The 17,118-nt window shown below is 38.2% G+C and overlaps 1 protein-coding gene across 1 annotated transcript in view; it reads left to right on the plus strand.

Moving 5' to 3' along the window:
- The window catches only part of PCDH15 (protocadherin related 15), an 833,394-nt gene extending 820,837 nt beyond the window's left edge, over positions 1-12,557 (plus strand). Inside the window, 2 exon segments of the mRNA XM_042960326.1 lie at positions 10,635-10,743; positions 11,688-12,557. Of these exon segments, the coding sequence (XP_042816260.1) occupies positions 10,635-10,743; positions 11,688-12,557 (979 nt within the window).
- The last annotated feature ends 4,561 nt before the right edge of the window (positions 12,558-17,118 follow it).

Here is a 17,118-nt window from a genome sequence, read left to right on the forward strand (position 1 = left end):
GATTTACCTTAATTTTCTTAACTACGAAGTAGCATTATTTGTCTACGTTTGTTTTAAAAAGTAAGTAATTTCAGTCTGTTTTTCAGTGGGAATATGTGGGCAAGAAAGTTAGATATCCAACTTAAACCAGTGGTTTGTTAACATGTTAATACAGTAACGTCTACATTTGCTCCCTGATCATAGTTTTATTTGAGTGCTCCAGAAAAAAAAAAAAAAAAAGCAAACTGTTAAAATAAGCTAAAAAAATGATATCATAGGTTCTGTTTCTTCCTTGAAGCCTATGTATTTGGTAAGATTAAATACTACCAAAGTAAAAATGTTATGTATCTAGAAATGTAGGAGTTGACAGACATTATGGTGTTCCAAAATAAATCCCAGGTGCTATGAGATGTAGTCATCTGTTTTCTTACCTGAACAGTCTTCAGTCTGGCTTGCTTTGATCTTACTAGTATGCTTATACAGTTGAAAAATCTTTTATGTTTTCAGTTACTGTCTTAGTCTACTTATTTCTCATGATGCTTTCTCTTCCCCTCTTTATAATGAAAATAAATCTTGAGCTGTTGGCTTTTATAAGACATTTCATTGTTCCCACAGATGTTGACAGGGACCTTCGGTTTTGCTTGTCCACATGATGTTATCATCTTGTCATTATAATTTTATCATAAGATTCTCTTTCAAAGAAAATATTTATCTCAGTTTAATAAAGAAATTCTAATTCGCTTCACCAAAATAAAGTTAACTAAATGTCTACAGAGGTTTATCTAGTATGAATTTAGTTGCTATTTGATGGATGAAAATTCTAAATGTTTTTATTAAGTTTATCAATAATATAAAACGTTTGCCTACCTTAATTTTAGAACAACATTATTGGCTTCATTTCTAGTTACCTTTAATTACTCTAGATAAAACATCCAAACTTATTTGTATAAATAAGATATAAAAATTTTAAATAGAAATCAAGAAAGAATATGTCTGGTGGAGTGTCATCAGTTTTATATAGGCTTTTACTCTTTGTTTTAAGTGAAGAAGATAAAAATTTATCCTCGGAAAAAAACAAAAAACAAAAACACATTATGTTGTAGTCTTTCTCAGAACTCAACTTGGAAAATTCTTAAAGACCTCAGCTGAGCTAAGTGCTATCTTCCTATCTCTTTAATGAAAACTACACTTGACCAGCAAGTAATTATTCTGTTTTCCCACCTAACCCATGGAATAAATTTTATTTACTGGAAATCCCCACTTTGAATACAAGCATAATTATTTGATTTACTCTGCAGTTTTAATATTGTAGAAGATAAAAGTTTGCACAGGAAAACAAAACATGGTTTCAAAATGTAGGCCAAAATCTTGCCGGCTGATCTCCATTGTAGATACCTAATATAGGCCCGTATAATGCATCATTTCAAAGATTTTGTTCAGCTCTTATATTATGTGACATTTCTTCAAGAATTTGGTCTGTCATCCTTAATTAACAGTATCAGATTTTTTGAAAAATCTATAAATCGAATTATTTTCATTAGCTCCTTTGCTTCAGATTCTTTTCATCCAAATCAAGAGTGATTTCCTTCTTGGGGTTTTTGAACCTGATTTTTTTCTGTCTTTCACTGAAACATTTCAGTTGGAATTTTTGTTGGCAGCTGGTCATATGCATTGGAAGTTGTGCTATTTGGCGGACTCTGACAAGGTATTATTCATAATTGTGTAAGCTTTCATTTGAGTGTGTGTGTTTTTTAAGCTATTTGTATCAACTTCTTGGATATGAGAAATTTTTAATATACCCTCTAAATAATTATAAAGAAATATTATGAAAACTCCAAATAACAGTTTTATGTAGGTATGTGCAGCCTCACTGAGTTGTCACACTGTCCTTTTCTGTATCATTTTTATAGTATTTGTTTAGTCTAAACATTTTATTAGTATATTACACTTTTCAAATGAAACATCCATTCCCATGTTTTATATTTAATAGTTTTTATTTCACGTTCTATTTAGAGATCCCTGGATTCATTGTAAAAGTCCGTTCGAATGCCTTCTGCATGAGACCTATAAATATTCTTTGAGTTCGTAGGCCAAAATATTATTTCCCTTCTCAACCCATAAGCCCCCACAACCTGCCAATGAACCTCCAGAATCATAATACATTATTTGTCTTCTGCATTTATTATGTTCCAATTGTGCATAAGAAATTATTAGATGCCTTGATAAAAGATATAAGTAAGTTACCATATGTTTTCCTTATTAAATGCATACAAATGGTATACAATGATAATTAACACACATGGAATACCATATGCATAAAAATGCATCAGTATTATGTGACTTGTCTTGTAAGAGTCAACAGAAAGTCACATTAATTGAAAGCATACAGACAATTATACATACTGATTCTGTTCTGTACTTTTTCTAAGTCACTTTCTGCCTTTGAGCTGAGACAAACAATCCAAATAACTACGTGAAAGACAACAAAAAGATTAATGGAAACAGTGTAGTTCATCTATTGGTATTTTATTCTCCACACGTAGGAAAAAGACTGCTACTGAAAAAAAACAAACACCAAAAAAAGGCAGCATAAAAATCCTGGAGATCAAAGTCCAGCTTTCGTTGGACATTTATATCATGTATATGACTCAATTCTCATTACTAAAACCTAAGTATGAGCTTTCTCTGTCTCTGAAAGATATAAATTCAGTAAACTTCTAAATGCTTTAGAAGGATTATAATTTGCATAACTATTGGAAGAATCATAGAAGCAAAACTCACTGAAGGTCCATTTCAGATAATAAATTGCGACAGGATTAACTAAGCATTATATTACCATTATTACCAACCATTTCAATCAGCAATGCCTTAACCACTTAAGATTTGTTCAGATAAGTAGACTTCTTTTGTAAAGGCCTTGTAATATTTTAAAGAAATTTTCTACAGATATTGTTTTGTTGGACTTTAAAGTTATGAGTGCCTCTTCGTAGCAGTTACTAGCTTTGTATACTCGGTCTTTCGCACCATACTATACATATAACACTTTAGATCAACTGTTTAGTGAATGAGAAATAAAAAATCTTTATAATTAAAGACATTCAATACTGAAAGCATTCTATATATATATATATTTTTCCCCTCTCAACTATACTCAAACCTTTCCCCAACTTGTCATCCATGAACTTTACAAACCCTTACGTAATATCGAATGTTTGGCTCTTATACCTCTGACAATAGTCAGCTCTTATATTATATCTGATAATGTCCTTGACCCTTAAAGGCTAGTCAGTATTTTGCATTCATTACTTTTAGAATAAATTGATGCAAACAGACAAAAAAAAACCTTTCAAATGTTTGGAAGAATATATTGTAGTCATTGAGGCAATTTTTTCATTCTGTACCAGTATGCTTTTCATGTATAAAACAACCTTTTCCCCAAATGAGCATCTTATATACATTAAAACTTGTCTAGGATGCAGATGATGTAGAATACTTTTGATCCACTTGACAATAACAGAGTCAAAGTGTGTTATTATACACCACTGGGATATAATAGACTGTGTATGGTTGAGTATCATATGGCATGTGGGTCTTGGCTGGTCACTGTTTTTAGTAATGCAGGCATGAAACTTCGATCCTCCTGTCCTGATACTGCCACAAATTGTATTTCTCACCGAGACAATTTTTAGTAAAAATTACCTTCTCAGTGTCCCTCACATTTTTAAAAACACCCTTATCTATAATTTTATTTAATCTGAAACTCTAAGTTGTTTAATACTGATTTCTTTGTTTCTGCCTTGCAGGAGAGGGTATGCATCAGAGGTAAGGGCTTTATGGTATTGATATTATATCAAGCCTACTAGGAAAATATTTGCATTATAGGAAAGCCTGGTTTACATTCTTTCATAGCCAGGGTATTCTCCTTTATTTCAACGAAACTTATAAATGTGCTGTGCTATTTATTCTCTTGTGTACCTGTTACCGTTTTGTTTGGGGGTTTTAAGTGGGTGAACAAATACCAAGTGCTCACCTTTTCAAGGATAAATCATATTTTGCCTGAATTGCTGTTACTTGATATTGTCCAATATTCCACCAAATTTATTTCTTGGAGGCTATAAACCTAACGTAGCCACCTAGGATTCCTTAACTTTTATCCTTTTTACCAGTCCAAGGCTCCTTCCCAACATATTCGAGCTAAGATCGTAAAGAGTTGTGAAAGGTCAGACTGAGAAATCTCTGGTTTTGCATCGTGTTCGTTTGAGTCTGAGTCTGTGGAGACGATAGCGGGTGTTCTGGCCAGTGGCATCTGGCCGGCCGCTCGGAGAGTCGTACTGCCTATGAGGCCACCGAGAACCCAGCAGAGTTTAGCAGACAGCTTCCCAGTCAAGATGGTGAAATGAGTGTGCACCCTGATTGGCCAGTAGTGTAGAAATGCACAAATCCTAACGTGTTTGGAGATCAAGACAAGTGAATTTAAGAATAATTGGTTTTCGGGGACAATTATAACAGCTAACAGACCGGATAGGATATCTCTAGCTCCAACTTCCTGCTTCCTTGAGTGAATGCCTTAACTAGACCAGCTCGCTCACAGCCGTGTCGTGGAAACTGTAGCCCTTCAATCTCATAGCTGTCCTGCTGGTCCTTTCAAACGTCTGCTTCACTGCTGGAACTTCTCCCGGAACTTCTGTGCCCACATTCCCAGTGCTTACTGTAAGATTCATGTTGTGTAGCTACACCCCCCCACCCCTCAAAGAGTGGGTAAGCCACAGTTTGATAAATTATCGTGAAACGGACCAATAGAGACCTGGTTTCCTTTCAGTAAGTATGGGTGAGGTTGGGAGGCAGTAAGAAGTGATCCCCACGAAATCAGAGGAAGGACGATGTCCCTAATCACAAAGAACCTCCGAAAGTGTGCTTAATGCCTGAATGTAAGCAACTCGTGTTTTGGTAAAAAGAAAAATGGGGAGCATTTCTTAAATATTGATGTTGAGTATATTACAACTGTATCATGATTTTGTGTGCTCTCCTCTTCTCACTAATCAACCTGATTGCATTTAATGTGATTGGGGAGAAAAAAAAGAGGGGCAATTTAAAACAAGGTTAGACATGTTCAAAAGGATTCTGTGGCACTTACAGTGCTTTTAAAATCATAAGTAACTATATTAAGTTTGTACTAAAAAGTTATTTATAAGTTTCTTATTAAGGTGATTTGAAGTTAATCAAACAATGATGAGATTTGTTTTGCAAATCCCTATTATTTTATGTTCTAACATAAATAGTCAAAATATCGGTTGCTACCACATGAATGATCAATCATAATCCCAAGGTAACCAGTTTTAAGCTGTGGCCCTCTTTTTTCTCTCTTTTCAATCACGATCTTCCTTTTCCACCCGAAGTCTTTTCTAAACCTTGTTCTATTTTAACTTCCTTTGGCAGCAACAGCAACTGCTGAGGCCTTCTCTTCTTAAACCAGAGGTATCAGTTTTCTTTTCTTTTCAACCTCGCTGAGCCTTCGGAATTAAGGCCCGTTCTACCTGTAGGCAGACTGGGTGACTGCCAACACGATTGTACAAGACAGGACAGGAGGTGGTTAAACATTAACACAAATAAGTAGGCGAGAAAATCACTCCTCTACCTGCTTGCCGGAGGTTGGGGGGGGGGGGCTGAAATTCTGAACCCTTAGCTCCGTTCTCTAGGAGTTAGACAAGGAAGCCCTTGGCTCCTGTTGAAAACAAGCTCTCATTGAAAGAGACAGATCACGAACCTGATGATTCTCTTGTCTCAGTGAATCTAGATGCATCAGAACCCTTCCTGGGACCAGTCAGGGTTTGAGGAAAGAGCTCTGGCCTCTGTACTGAAATAAGGAAAAGTAGAAATTGGGTTGTGATTGCCACTCTTAAATCATTTCATGGGATTCAAACATGATGCCTTTGGACACATGTCTATTTCAAAATGCCTAGGACATTTTCTGCTGCCATGAGAAAAAGATAATCAGAATTTTAAAATTAATGCACATAATTAATACTTGTATGCACTATGAACGATCTAAATTTTTTAAAATAATGTTTATTTTAAATGTATCTTTCTTTTGGCATAGTTGGCTGCCAAAGTGCGATCCAAGTGGTTAAGTGGTTAGAATTGACTCTCTAAAATTTGGAGGTTGAGTGGCAGGAATATTCAACTTTTGTAAACTTTTAGCTAAAATTTCTAGGAAGACATTCCCATAGACTACTGAATCAGATAACTCGGACTTAAGATCCACATGGCAATTACTCGATGCAAAACCATAGTCAAGACATGCTCCTTCCGTTTCATCGTCCCCAAAATCTCGGCAGTAATATTGAATATACAAGCTCCTACCTCAGCCACCGGAGCACGGTAGGAAGAAACTCAGCAAATGGTAGTAATACTGTTGCTTTTGTTTGCATTAGTATACACGTTTACACTTTGTCAGTAATTTGCTAAAATAATTCTGTCTTGTCTGTGTGGTCAGAAAAAATGTGAGGCAACAGGGACCGCATGGGGCAGTGGAAAGAGTTGATAGCCCCAGTCTGTTCAGGCCAGTTAGGGAGCCTGATGGTTGCTATGCCTTCCTTCATGTATTTATGTGTCTGTGTATCTATGTACGTATCTATGTATCTATCTATGTACCTATTATCTATAATATATCTATTATCTATCATGTATCTACCTATCATCTGTCTACCTACCTATCATCTATCTCTGCATAGTTGATGCTCTGCCCTTCAGTAACTGATGGTATAAGAATCTAAAAGGAACCCTTCAGATGATTCCCTTCTACCAGCTTCTGTCTTTTCCCACCTAGCTCAGACAACACAGTGACTGATTGAATCCAGGATTAAGTTTCCTGGATTCCTTTCCAATTGCTTCTATCCTTCTGTGATATTTTTTAAGTCATCTGATAACAGGTATATATCCTATTCTCCCTTTAGGAGAATAAAAGTGTGTGTCTGTAAAGGAAATTATTTGATTCTAACTCTGAAAATCTGAAATTCACTCAGTTGCATTATGTTTCCATAAATATTTGTTTTTCATTATTGCCAAAAGTTATCAAAATTCAAAATGACTTTGGTTTTTAATTGTTGTAACGACACATAACTTGAGATCTTCCCTCTTAAATTTTACATGGATAACACAGTGCGGTTGACTATAATAACACAGTGTTGCATAAAGGATCTTTAGAACTTTCCATCCTGCTTCACTGAAACTTTATACCAGTTGAAAGCGGTTCCACATTTCTCCCTCCCCCACCCCGTGGCCATATCATTCTAGATTGACAATTTTAGACACCTTGTTCAATGGGATCATGCAGTATTTATCCTTCTGTGACTGGCTTATTTAACTTAGCATAACGTTCTCAAGGTTCATCCATGTTGCTGCATATAACAGCAACCCCTTCTTTTATAAGGCTGAGTGATATTCGCTGTATTTATGTACTACATTTTCTTTATCCATTCTTCCACTGATGAACATTTAGGTTTCAACTTCAAAATCTGTTGGTCTTTTCTCAGTCTCCATATGCATGACACTAAACATGCATTGGCCAAAGAGTTTAAAAGCGTTAGTTCTGAAATCAGTTTGCTTCATTTAAACCAGTATAATTGTGTTGGGTTTTAGATGTGTCAAAAGTCCAAGCCTACCAATATGAAAAATATAGGTAGAGAGATTTATATTTAAAGTGTTTAGTTTGAATAACTTAAATTTAGACTTTGACTGTGTCCCAATTGTTATTGACCTCATTTCCTACTACCATTTTCTGTAATGAGCACTTTTTGTTGAAATATAACTACAGACATAAAAGTAAGCAAGTGATACTGCACAGCAGGAAAAATTTTTACAAAATGCACACCCCCTACTAGCCTGTCCATACCAACACCCGCATATTATTTCTCCTTTCCGCCAATGACTCAGCTGGCTTGTTTTTTTCCTAAGTATGTTAGGTAAAAAAATAATATAAAATAAAAATTAAAATATATATATATATATATATATATATATATATATATATATATAAAATTTCAGCTTTAAGTATATTTGACAAAATCATAAGAAATTTAAAGTTTACATTGTTGTGATTGGCTATTTGGTGAGAACCGTTATCTTTTTTACCAAATTTCAATTACATAGTTATCAACTGCAGTCACCATGCTATACATTCAATCCTCAGACCATTCTCATCTTGTAGTTAAAATCTGTACCCTTTTCCCAACTTCTCCCCACTTCCCCCAGCCCCTGACAACCACTTTGCTAATCTTTGTCTTTAGGAGTTTGCCTTTTTATTTATTTTTATATATTTTTGTACTCCATGTATGAATGATACCATCCAGTATGTGTGTTTTTGTGTCTGGCTTGCTTTCCTTAATGTAACACTCTCAGCTGCCACCCGTGGCCGGACTTTCTTTTAAAATGTACGCTTGTGTGCACGGTGGCAAGACAGTAACCAGTGAGGTTTATCCAAGGTACTCTTACCACGGATTGGAAATTTTTCACTGGCTTCTAACACACATATCTGTTTGTCTGTGTTTCAAGCTTATGTAAATAGGAGTATATAGAATTGTGTGTTTCTTTTGCCCATCACTCTGTTTGGGCGGTTCATCTCTGTGACTGCGTGAGGTAGGTGTGTGTATCTCATGGACTTGTGCTCTGGTTCTGGTTTTTGGCTTTTACAAGTGATGTATTTTGGTGCACATTTATACTCATTTATGTTCAGCATATAAACTGAACTGTACTGAATTTCTGTCAAAGGATATGCATATATTTGACTTTAGTATTACTGCCAAACATTTTCCAAAGGATTTGGCACATTTGTAATCTCTCCAGAAGTATGTGAGACTTCCGGCTACCCCATGTCACTGCCAAAACATGTGACTGCTGACCTTGTTGTTTGCTTGTTTTAGCCATTCTTGTGGGTAGACTGAATTAGGTGTTTTGGTTTTCTTTTTCAATTTATTCTTATTTATTTCGAGAGAGAGCAAGTGGAGAAAGGGCAGGGAGAGAGGAAAAGAGAATCCCAAGCAGGCCCCTCACTGTCAGCCCAGAGCCCAACTCAGGGCTCAATCTCATGGGCTGTGAGATCACGACCTGAGCAGAAATCAAGCATCGGATACTTAACCGATGGAGCCACCCAGGTGCACTGTAGAATTAGCAGGTTTGAAAATGTAAACATCCCTGAGCGGTCTCACACATTAATGTTGTGTTGAATTAATGTATAAATGATCATCATCATATCCTTTAATAAAAATAAATGTAATGAATAGAAGTGCTCCGGGTACTATGAAGCTGTTCTTAGGAAATGAAAAAATGCTAAAGACAACATTATAATTCCTTCAGGCTAAAGTCTGTTAATAAAACAAGTTAAAATACAGTGAAGTATTTTCTACTGGTAGTTTGTAAAGTTACCCAGGAACAAGTGATATGCTCATCTGTAATCTTTAATAGATTCACCTAATAGATCTAATAGACTCACCATTAGAAAAAAATGTATTTTTTTTACCCCCTCCATTCTAATGACATAACTTTCATGTCAAATAGTTGGAGCCAGAAAAAAATGTTGAATATGTTTAACTAACATTTGAAATTAAAGTTTGTTGGCAGGAGTGTTCTGAGAGTCATGGGGATTCTAGGTCTGGAAATCTAAATTCATATGATATGAAATGTGATGAGAATTTATTTTCAAATGCAATTTCTCTTTTTGAACAATAGGAGTTATCCATGGAGTCTGGAATTGATCCTGGCCAGGAATTTGGACAAGATTATTACAGTTATGAGCATGGGTACATCTTCAGATTTTTTTTTATCCAGTATCAATATTTTTATGAAAAATGAGTTATTAGATATTACTAGCATTTGTGTTGCAAATGTGATTTCATCCATTTCATCCTTGAAAATGAATTATGTATCTACTTTTAGTTTCAATCAGGTTTTATCCATTTTTTTAACATTCACTTCTGGTTTGATGTTCTATGCTGATATTGACCACAACTCTAATGAAGCAGTAAAATGATTCAAACTTATTTAAATGAGGAATAGAATTCAAACATATTTGCTCAATTCCTGAATTCACCATTTATTTCATAGGGTATGTTTAATATTTGATGTAACTAGTCAGCCTCAAGACTTGCCCAAGAGAAATTAGGAAGAAAACATACTTTAGAACCCAGTAATAAGCATTTCAAGCCACCCTACACACGTTAACTGCTTTCCCAAAACACAGAAAGAAAATGTAAATACCATTCCAGATCATGTCTGAAGCAGGTCTTTGCTGTAACTATAGAGACATTATGTTGTGAACAAGCTATTAGTTTTACAAAGAACCTATTTCATGTTCTAAATTCTTCAACTCATTAAGGAACGATATGCTGTTCCCTTCACACTAGCCTCTCCCCTAACCTGAATCTGAAATAACCTGGTTCTTTTTGCTGTTATTCCAGGGCACTGTCATGGCAAAATCCATTGGCCATCAGGTTGTAGTTCTTGCTCTATGTTTTAGTAACTAGTTGATAAGGAGCATGATAGGTGGTGCTGTAAATAGATGTCTGTTGATTGAGTGATGAAGACAAAGAAGAACACTGAGATCAGTCAAGGTTACACGGACCACACAGAAACGTGTTGAAAGTTGTAAGTTTCTGTTACAGGTATGAGATGCCTCAGTATGGAAGCCGTCGCCGTCTCTTACCGCCAGCTGGACCAGAGGAGTATGGTGAGGTGGTTGGTGAAGCCGAGGAAGAATATGAGGAGGAAGAGGTAATGTGATGTTTAACCCTATTTGAATAGCAGACTACAAAATATTTCAAAAATCAGAACTCCCATTCGCTTAGTACATGTTTTTCATGGAAATTTCATTATGTGGACCATTTCATCACCTTGTTTATAGAAGGAAATTCATTACTGTGTATGTTTAACTTATTTCCTATGATAAAATGTTAAACACCTGGAATAAAGCCACAATGAAGTTTATATCTTCTAAAATCCTAAATGTGACTCCATAAAAATAACATTATAATCAAATACATAAAAAGTATTTTGCAAAACAATGGTCACTTTGGTTCCCACATTATCCAGCATATCTAAAAATCATGAAAACAGTATAGTTATCAAACGGAAGGAAAGCATTACCACCAATATTTTTAATGGAATTCTATCACTTACGTTTTAATTAACAGGAGTCATTTATATACTTGTCTATAATATTTACTTGAAACATTTATCCAAAATAAGAACAAAAACAAATGTTGCTAAGGTTTTCCCTGTTCAAAATTAAGAAAATAGTCAAATTTCACATACACCAGTCAGATAAAGTATTTAATACTTTATTTACATAATTTCCTGATTATTTAAAATTTTGTTTAAGAAAACACAAAGTGTTTAATCAATGTGTAGGGATGGGAGAGAGAAGAGTTAACGATTACTTCTTTCTCTTTTGATCTAAGACGCAAAATAAACTCTGAATAAGAAAAAGAAATGTGAAAGCGTTAGATTCTGGTAATACAAAGTACAAGCCAAAATAAAATACTTTTTTGTGATCACTCTGTGCCTGGATGCGGTGGGGTGAACGGTGGAGAGCCGCCCGCTCATTCTCTTCAACTAGTTACAACCTGCAGGTTCGTCCCTGCCCAACTTGTGCGGGACAAGGTCACCCGGTAACCGTCCCCCAGCTGACACTTGAATTGCATTTTCGTGATTTTCAGGAAAAGGCAGAGAAAATTAAAAAACCTAAAGTTGAAGTCAGAGAGCCTAGTGAGGAGGAGGAAGTGGTCGTCACCATCGAGAAGCCACCGCTGGCCGAGCCTCCCGGCACCACGTGGGAGAGGGCCAGGATATTCCCCATGATCTTCAGGAAAGTTAGAGGGCTGGCCGAGAGGAGGGGCGTCGTGGACCTCGAGAGTGAAGAGTGGCAGCGACGCCTTGAGGAAGCGGACAAGGATTATCTGAAGCTCACCCTGGACCGAGATGAGGCCACAGAGAGCACGGTGGAGTCAGAGGAAGAATCCTCGAGCGACTACACAGAGTACAGCGAAGAGGAGTCGGAGTTCAGCGAGTCGGAGACGCCCTCGGAGGGGGAGTCTGAGTCGGAGACGCCCTCGGAGGGGGAGGAGGAGGAGAGCTCTACCCCTGAATCCGAAGAGTCGGAGTCCACAGAGTCAGAAGGAGAGAAGGCCAGGAAGAACATCTTTCTTGCCAGAAGAAGGCCGGTTGTCGAGGAGGTCAAGGAGGTCAAAGGCAGGAAACGGGAGCCCCCCGAAGAGCCCGAGGAGGAGCCCAGGGAGGAGGGGGAGGAGGAGGAGGAGGGCGGGCCAGCAGGAGGGGAGAGCGAGCTGGCCTCCGTGGACGAGCCGGCAGACCTGGAGGTCACCGAGGAGGGGAGCGCAGAGGCGGCCCCGGGGGAAGAGGGCTCGGCCAGCGAGGAGGAGTCCGAGCCGGCCAGTAGTGTTAGCAGCAGCAGCGAGAGCCAGTCTGGAGGGCCCTGGGGCTTCCAGGTGCCAGAGCAGGACAGCAGCAGGGACGCGCGCCGGGACAGGCGTCCGGGAGGCTCCGAGGGCTACGACACGGCCCTCTGAGAGCAGGACAGGTGGGAGTGTGCGGTGCTCCTTGCTCTGTGTGCTGTGCCCTCTGTGTGCTCTCCGGGGTGACGCCTGCAGGGAGGTCGTGGGCCTCCTCTCTGTGTGACCTGACACTGGCATGCCCGAAAAGGGCAGCCCGCGCTGTCCACGTGTATGTGTGCGTTAGAGGGTGTCAGGGGACACGGACTCCCCTCTCTTCTGGGTCGTGGAAGACAAGCGACCAATCCATATTTAATACTTCCTAGTGGGGCTCCTGGGAATGCATCTGGCATCACGGCTCACCAGGGACGCCCGGCCTGGCCGCGTGGCTCCGTGAATCCATACGGGGGTTTCGGCTCAACAGCAGACCGTAAAATCAGGACACAACTTGCAACAGTGACAGCTCTAAAAGTCCACTTTTGTCGATGTGTACATTTCGAGTGGCCAAAAGTATTCTATAAAATACCACCCAGGGGCGTAAATGTCCGACTCTTGATTTCAGCTCAGGTCATGATCTCACGGTTCGCCAGGCTGAGCCCCACGTCAGGCTCTGTGCTGACAGCGCAGAGCCTGCCTGGGATTCTCTCTCTGCCCTTCTCCCGCTTGCATGTGCGCTCTCTCTTTCTCGCCCTCTCTCAAAACAAGTAAACTTAAAAAAAAATCCCACACATGTTCAAACACGTTTGTAGCTGGTGCTTGGAAATACTAGAAGCTAAATGAAATTAAGTTTAAAAATGAAGTGTATACCATTTCTTTTTCATCGTGGGTAGGGGTTAAAGATTTAGGAAAAAAGGAATTGAATTTTCACCAAACATTCTTCTGGGTAAGTAAACATAATAACTTTGAAAGATATACCTGGAAATCCAAAAAGTGTGGCTTACTTACTGCAACGTGTTGGTGGTTCACATATTCCGAAAACGTGGAACTATTTAGTACTGGCTAGCCTTCACTCCTTGTCGTTTCTGACGTGGACTGGTAAAAGAAAGATGTAGAAACGTCCATGTGTTCCAGCTGCTTACTAGAGGAGAGTTCACAATAATTTGTTTACCGTTTTGTGTATTACTGGGTAAATTATTCAGGATGGGAAGATATTTTCTTTCAAGTTAACATACATCTAAGTGGAATCTACAGAACATATATATTAAATATATTTAAATGAAGTATCCAGAACACTAGGATGCTTCTCATTTGGCTAACAGAGGATTAATTAGGAATTAGAATAATGCAGGTTTAAAAAATATCTTTAAGATTTGGGGACAAGAAGGATTTTACGAACAGGCTATACTAATGCTGTGCCTGCCTTCTAACCTGACCTCCCCGAAATGTGTAGCCACTGTCCAACAGTGGATGAGATCCTCACTCTGATATAAATAATACGCCTGTTTTTCACAGAGAGCAGTAACTTGATCTACAAGAACACAAGTGCACCTGCAAAGTCAGCTCCTTAAGGGAGCCCCACTTGACTCTGAGAAGGGATGCCCTACCAGCCGTGGGCTGGGCCGTGAATGGACAGTAGTTTCTTCCTACCTCTCTCCAGTCCTTTACCTCCGACAGCTTTGCATCACGGGTGTTGAATTTCACAGGCCTTGTAACCTTTGCCCCTCTGATTCCTGTGACAGTGACTCTTTGTCTTTTCTCCCGGCAGTGGGCCAGGAGACGGATGATCAAGCTGGTCGTGGACCGCGAGTATGAGGCCAGCTCCACTGGAGAAGACAGCGCCCCAGAGTGTCAGAGGAACCGTGTGCACCCTCGCGGCCCGCACAGCAACATCAATGGCAACATCTATATCGCACAGAACGGTTCCGTGCTGCGAACCCGCCGGGCCTGCCTCGCTGATACCTTAAAAGCCACTTCCCCCGTGCGCCTGGGGAGGCACTTTAAGAAACTCGACAAGTTGGCAGTGACACAGGAGGAGAATGTCCCCCTGAACACGTTGTCCAAGGGCCCGTTTTCCACCGAGAAGATGAACACAAGGCCCACTCTTGTCACGTTCGCCCCTTGCCCCGTGGGGACCGACAGCTCGGCAGGGAGGCCGCTGGGCCCCAGGCTGAAAAGCACAGTTGAACAGGAGGCCGACAGTAAGAACGTCAGGGACCCTCTGGAAGTCCACAGCGACCACACGCACTCAGACGACGAGGAGCTCTGGATGGGCCCCTGGAACAGCCTGCATATACCAATGACAAAACTGTGACTGGGGTTTTCTAAGAAGTTACTTTGATTTTTACTTCAGTTTTTAATAAACTGTGCTTTTTATTGCCGCTGACAAAACGACGTATGGGATTTATATCATGCACACAAGCGAAGACTTTGGAAAATATGCTTTAAACTTTAAAAAAAAAAAGACAAATTTGCACTCACATTTGTATCGGTGAATTGTTCTTCCGGGAAAATCTTTTTTGGACAGACTCTCAATTCAGTAAATAACATCTCACTTAAATGCATCACTTAGCTGTTTTGTTGGGTCTTGAATTTTTTTTTTCATTATAATAAACAAGAAATAATTTACTAAGTCATCATTTATATTTTGTTGATTAACATAGATGACTCTTCATCTCCACCTTCACAGAACTTTTTTTGGTACATGTGAATTTTCTTTTCATTAAAAAATGGGAAAAAAATTTATATTAGAGGATTTTACAGGTAATGGGTTTATACAGCTGCTGTCTACACCATACTGATTTTTTAAAAGAATAGAATTACAAAGTGATAGCAAATGTGGGAATCTTCCGTAAATTATTAGGAATCATGAACCTCTTTTCCTTATTGTCCGATATAAAGTTTTTCAAAATTTTACATATGTATCTGTTGACCTTTTAAGGAACACTCGAGGTCCTATCTCTTTTATAAATATCATCTGCGGTTTTCCCTCACTCCCAACCCCTTTGCACACACACTTTATGAATACTGTATCCACACCAAACATAGTATAATTGAGTTTCGCCATCTGAAGTGAAATAATTATTTGGAATTCTCCAAATAAATTCTCCACAGAAATCTCCCCCTCATCAAAAGCTTACTGAGGTGGAAAAAGATCAAATAGGAAGAATGCATCTAAAACCACAATTTCAATATGGAAGACGTAGAAAGATCAGAGAAGTCTATTTCAATATGGAAGACGTAGTAAGATCAGAGAAGTCTCACATTAATGTCATTGGACATGAACGTTTTATAAAGGAATTTGGCAGGGTCAAGAATTTAGGTAACATGTAAAATGCCTAGGAAGGGTATAAATCTATGGCTTCAAGTCTATTATGGTATTTCACTTCTCCAGCTCCAGTTTCTTTATAGACTATTTTAAGAATGGTAATATCTATGTGCATAAAGTGCAGAACAGATAAAGAAAAAAATGCCCAGGTAATCATTATCAAAGAACACAGTCAAGATTTCTCACCACTAAACAAAGCACAGCGTTTCACCATTCACAGAAAGGAAAACCAAGTATCCTTTCCAAAACAAAAAAAATCTCAGAAACTTGCCTTGTGTGCTGCACACTCTCCAGATGTTAAAAGGATGACACTATAATTGAAGAGAATTCAGAATTTTACTGAATAGGACTTCGTCGGATATAGCTATAGTTCACCTCAAATTTTGCACAGTATTGACCAAGTTCGGATTTCAATAAAATTCTCTCATGCATGCTTATTATATGGTTGAAAGAGATTGAATAATGCACTATTATTAATTCCTCTCTCACGTTTCATACTTTAAAAATAGCTGATTATGTTTCCTTATTTCCAAAGTGAATGAATTGTATGTAACATAAATTTGCCAACTTATATAAGTAGTATGTTTTAATTTCAGGTTTCAAAAAGTACTTGAGAGCAAATGCAGGAACATCTCATTTCTCTGACATTATTGGAAATCGATGCCTTCTATACCCTTGCCAGAAAACTACCAGTATTAACTGGAAAGAAATATGACATTCTAACATTAGCTTCTTAGAAATTTAGAATCTTGCTCCCGCCCCCAGGTCTACTAAACAAACATCCACATTCTCACAAGACCCCAAGCTGGTTTGTATGAATATTAAATTTTGAGAAACAATTATCTACACATTGAACTCCAGGTCTTACTTGTTGAAACACTAAAGCCAGTGTTTTTAGTATAACATATTTTGGATAGAAGTTAGAGTAAGCATATTATATTTTCCTATTTGCTCAGAGATCACTAAATATAATTTATTTTCCTGATTTTTGAGGATCATCTGACCTAACATCCCATGATATTCTCTCTGCAAAGAGCTTTATCTGATTTTGTTTTTCTCCTTCTCCAATTTCAGGCTGTGATATTTAATGAATTTTGTCACTGAGCCTCTCTAAAATTTTTTCTCCAGTTTATTTCTAATTTCCTGGTGAGAAAGCTTGTGTCTCCATTTGTTTTGCTTGTTAGTGAAAAATCATAAAGCCTGAGACAGGGATCAGGTATGCAGATTCAAATGAAAGTTTGGAGATTCTCAGATGCTTTGGGGCATCGCTACTGGTTTCTGAGCATGGTTCGAGAAATCCGAAATTGGAAGAAGACTAATGTCCTGATAATATGAGATGTCATTGCACTTTACGATTCAAGTTTTATAAAGAAA

The sequence above is a fragment of the Panthera tigris genome, chromosome D2 (assembly GCF_018350195.1).
Source record: "Panthera tigris isolate Pti1 chromosome D2, P.tigris_Pti1_mat1.1, whole genome shotgun sequence".
NCBI lineage: Eukaryota > Metazoa > Chordata > Mammalia > Carnivora > Felidae > Panthera > Panthera tigris.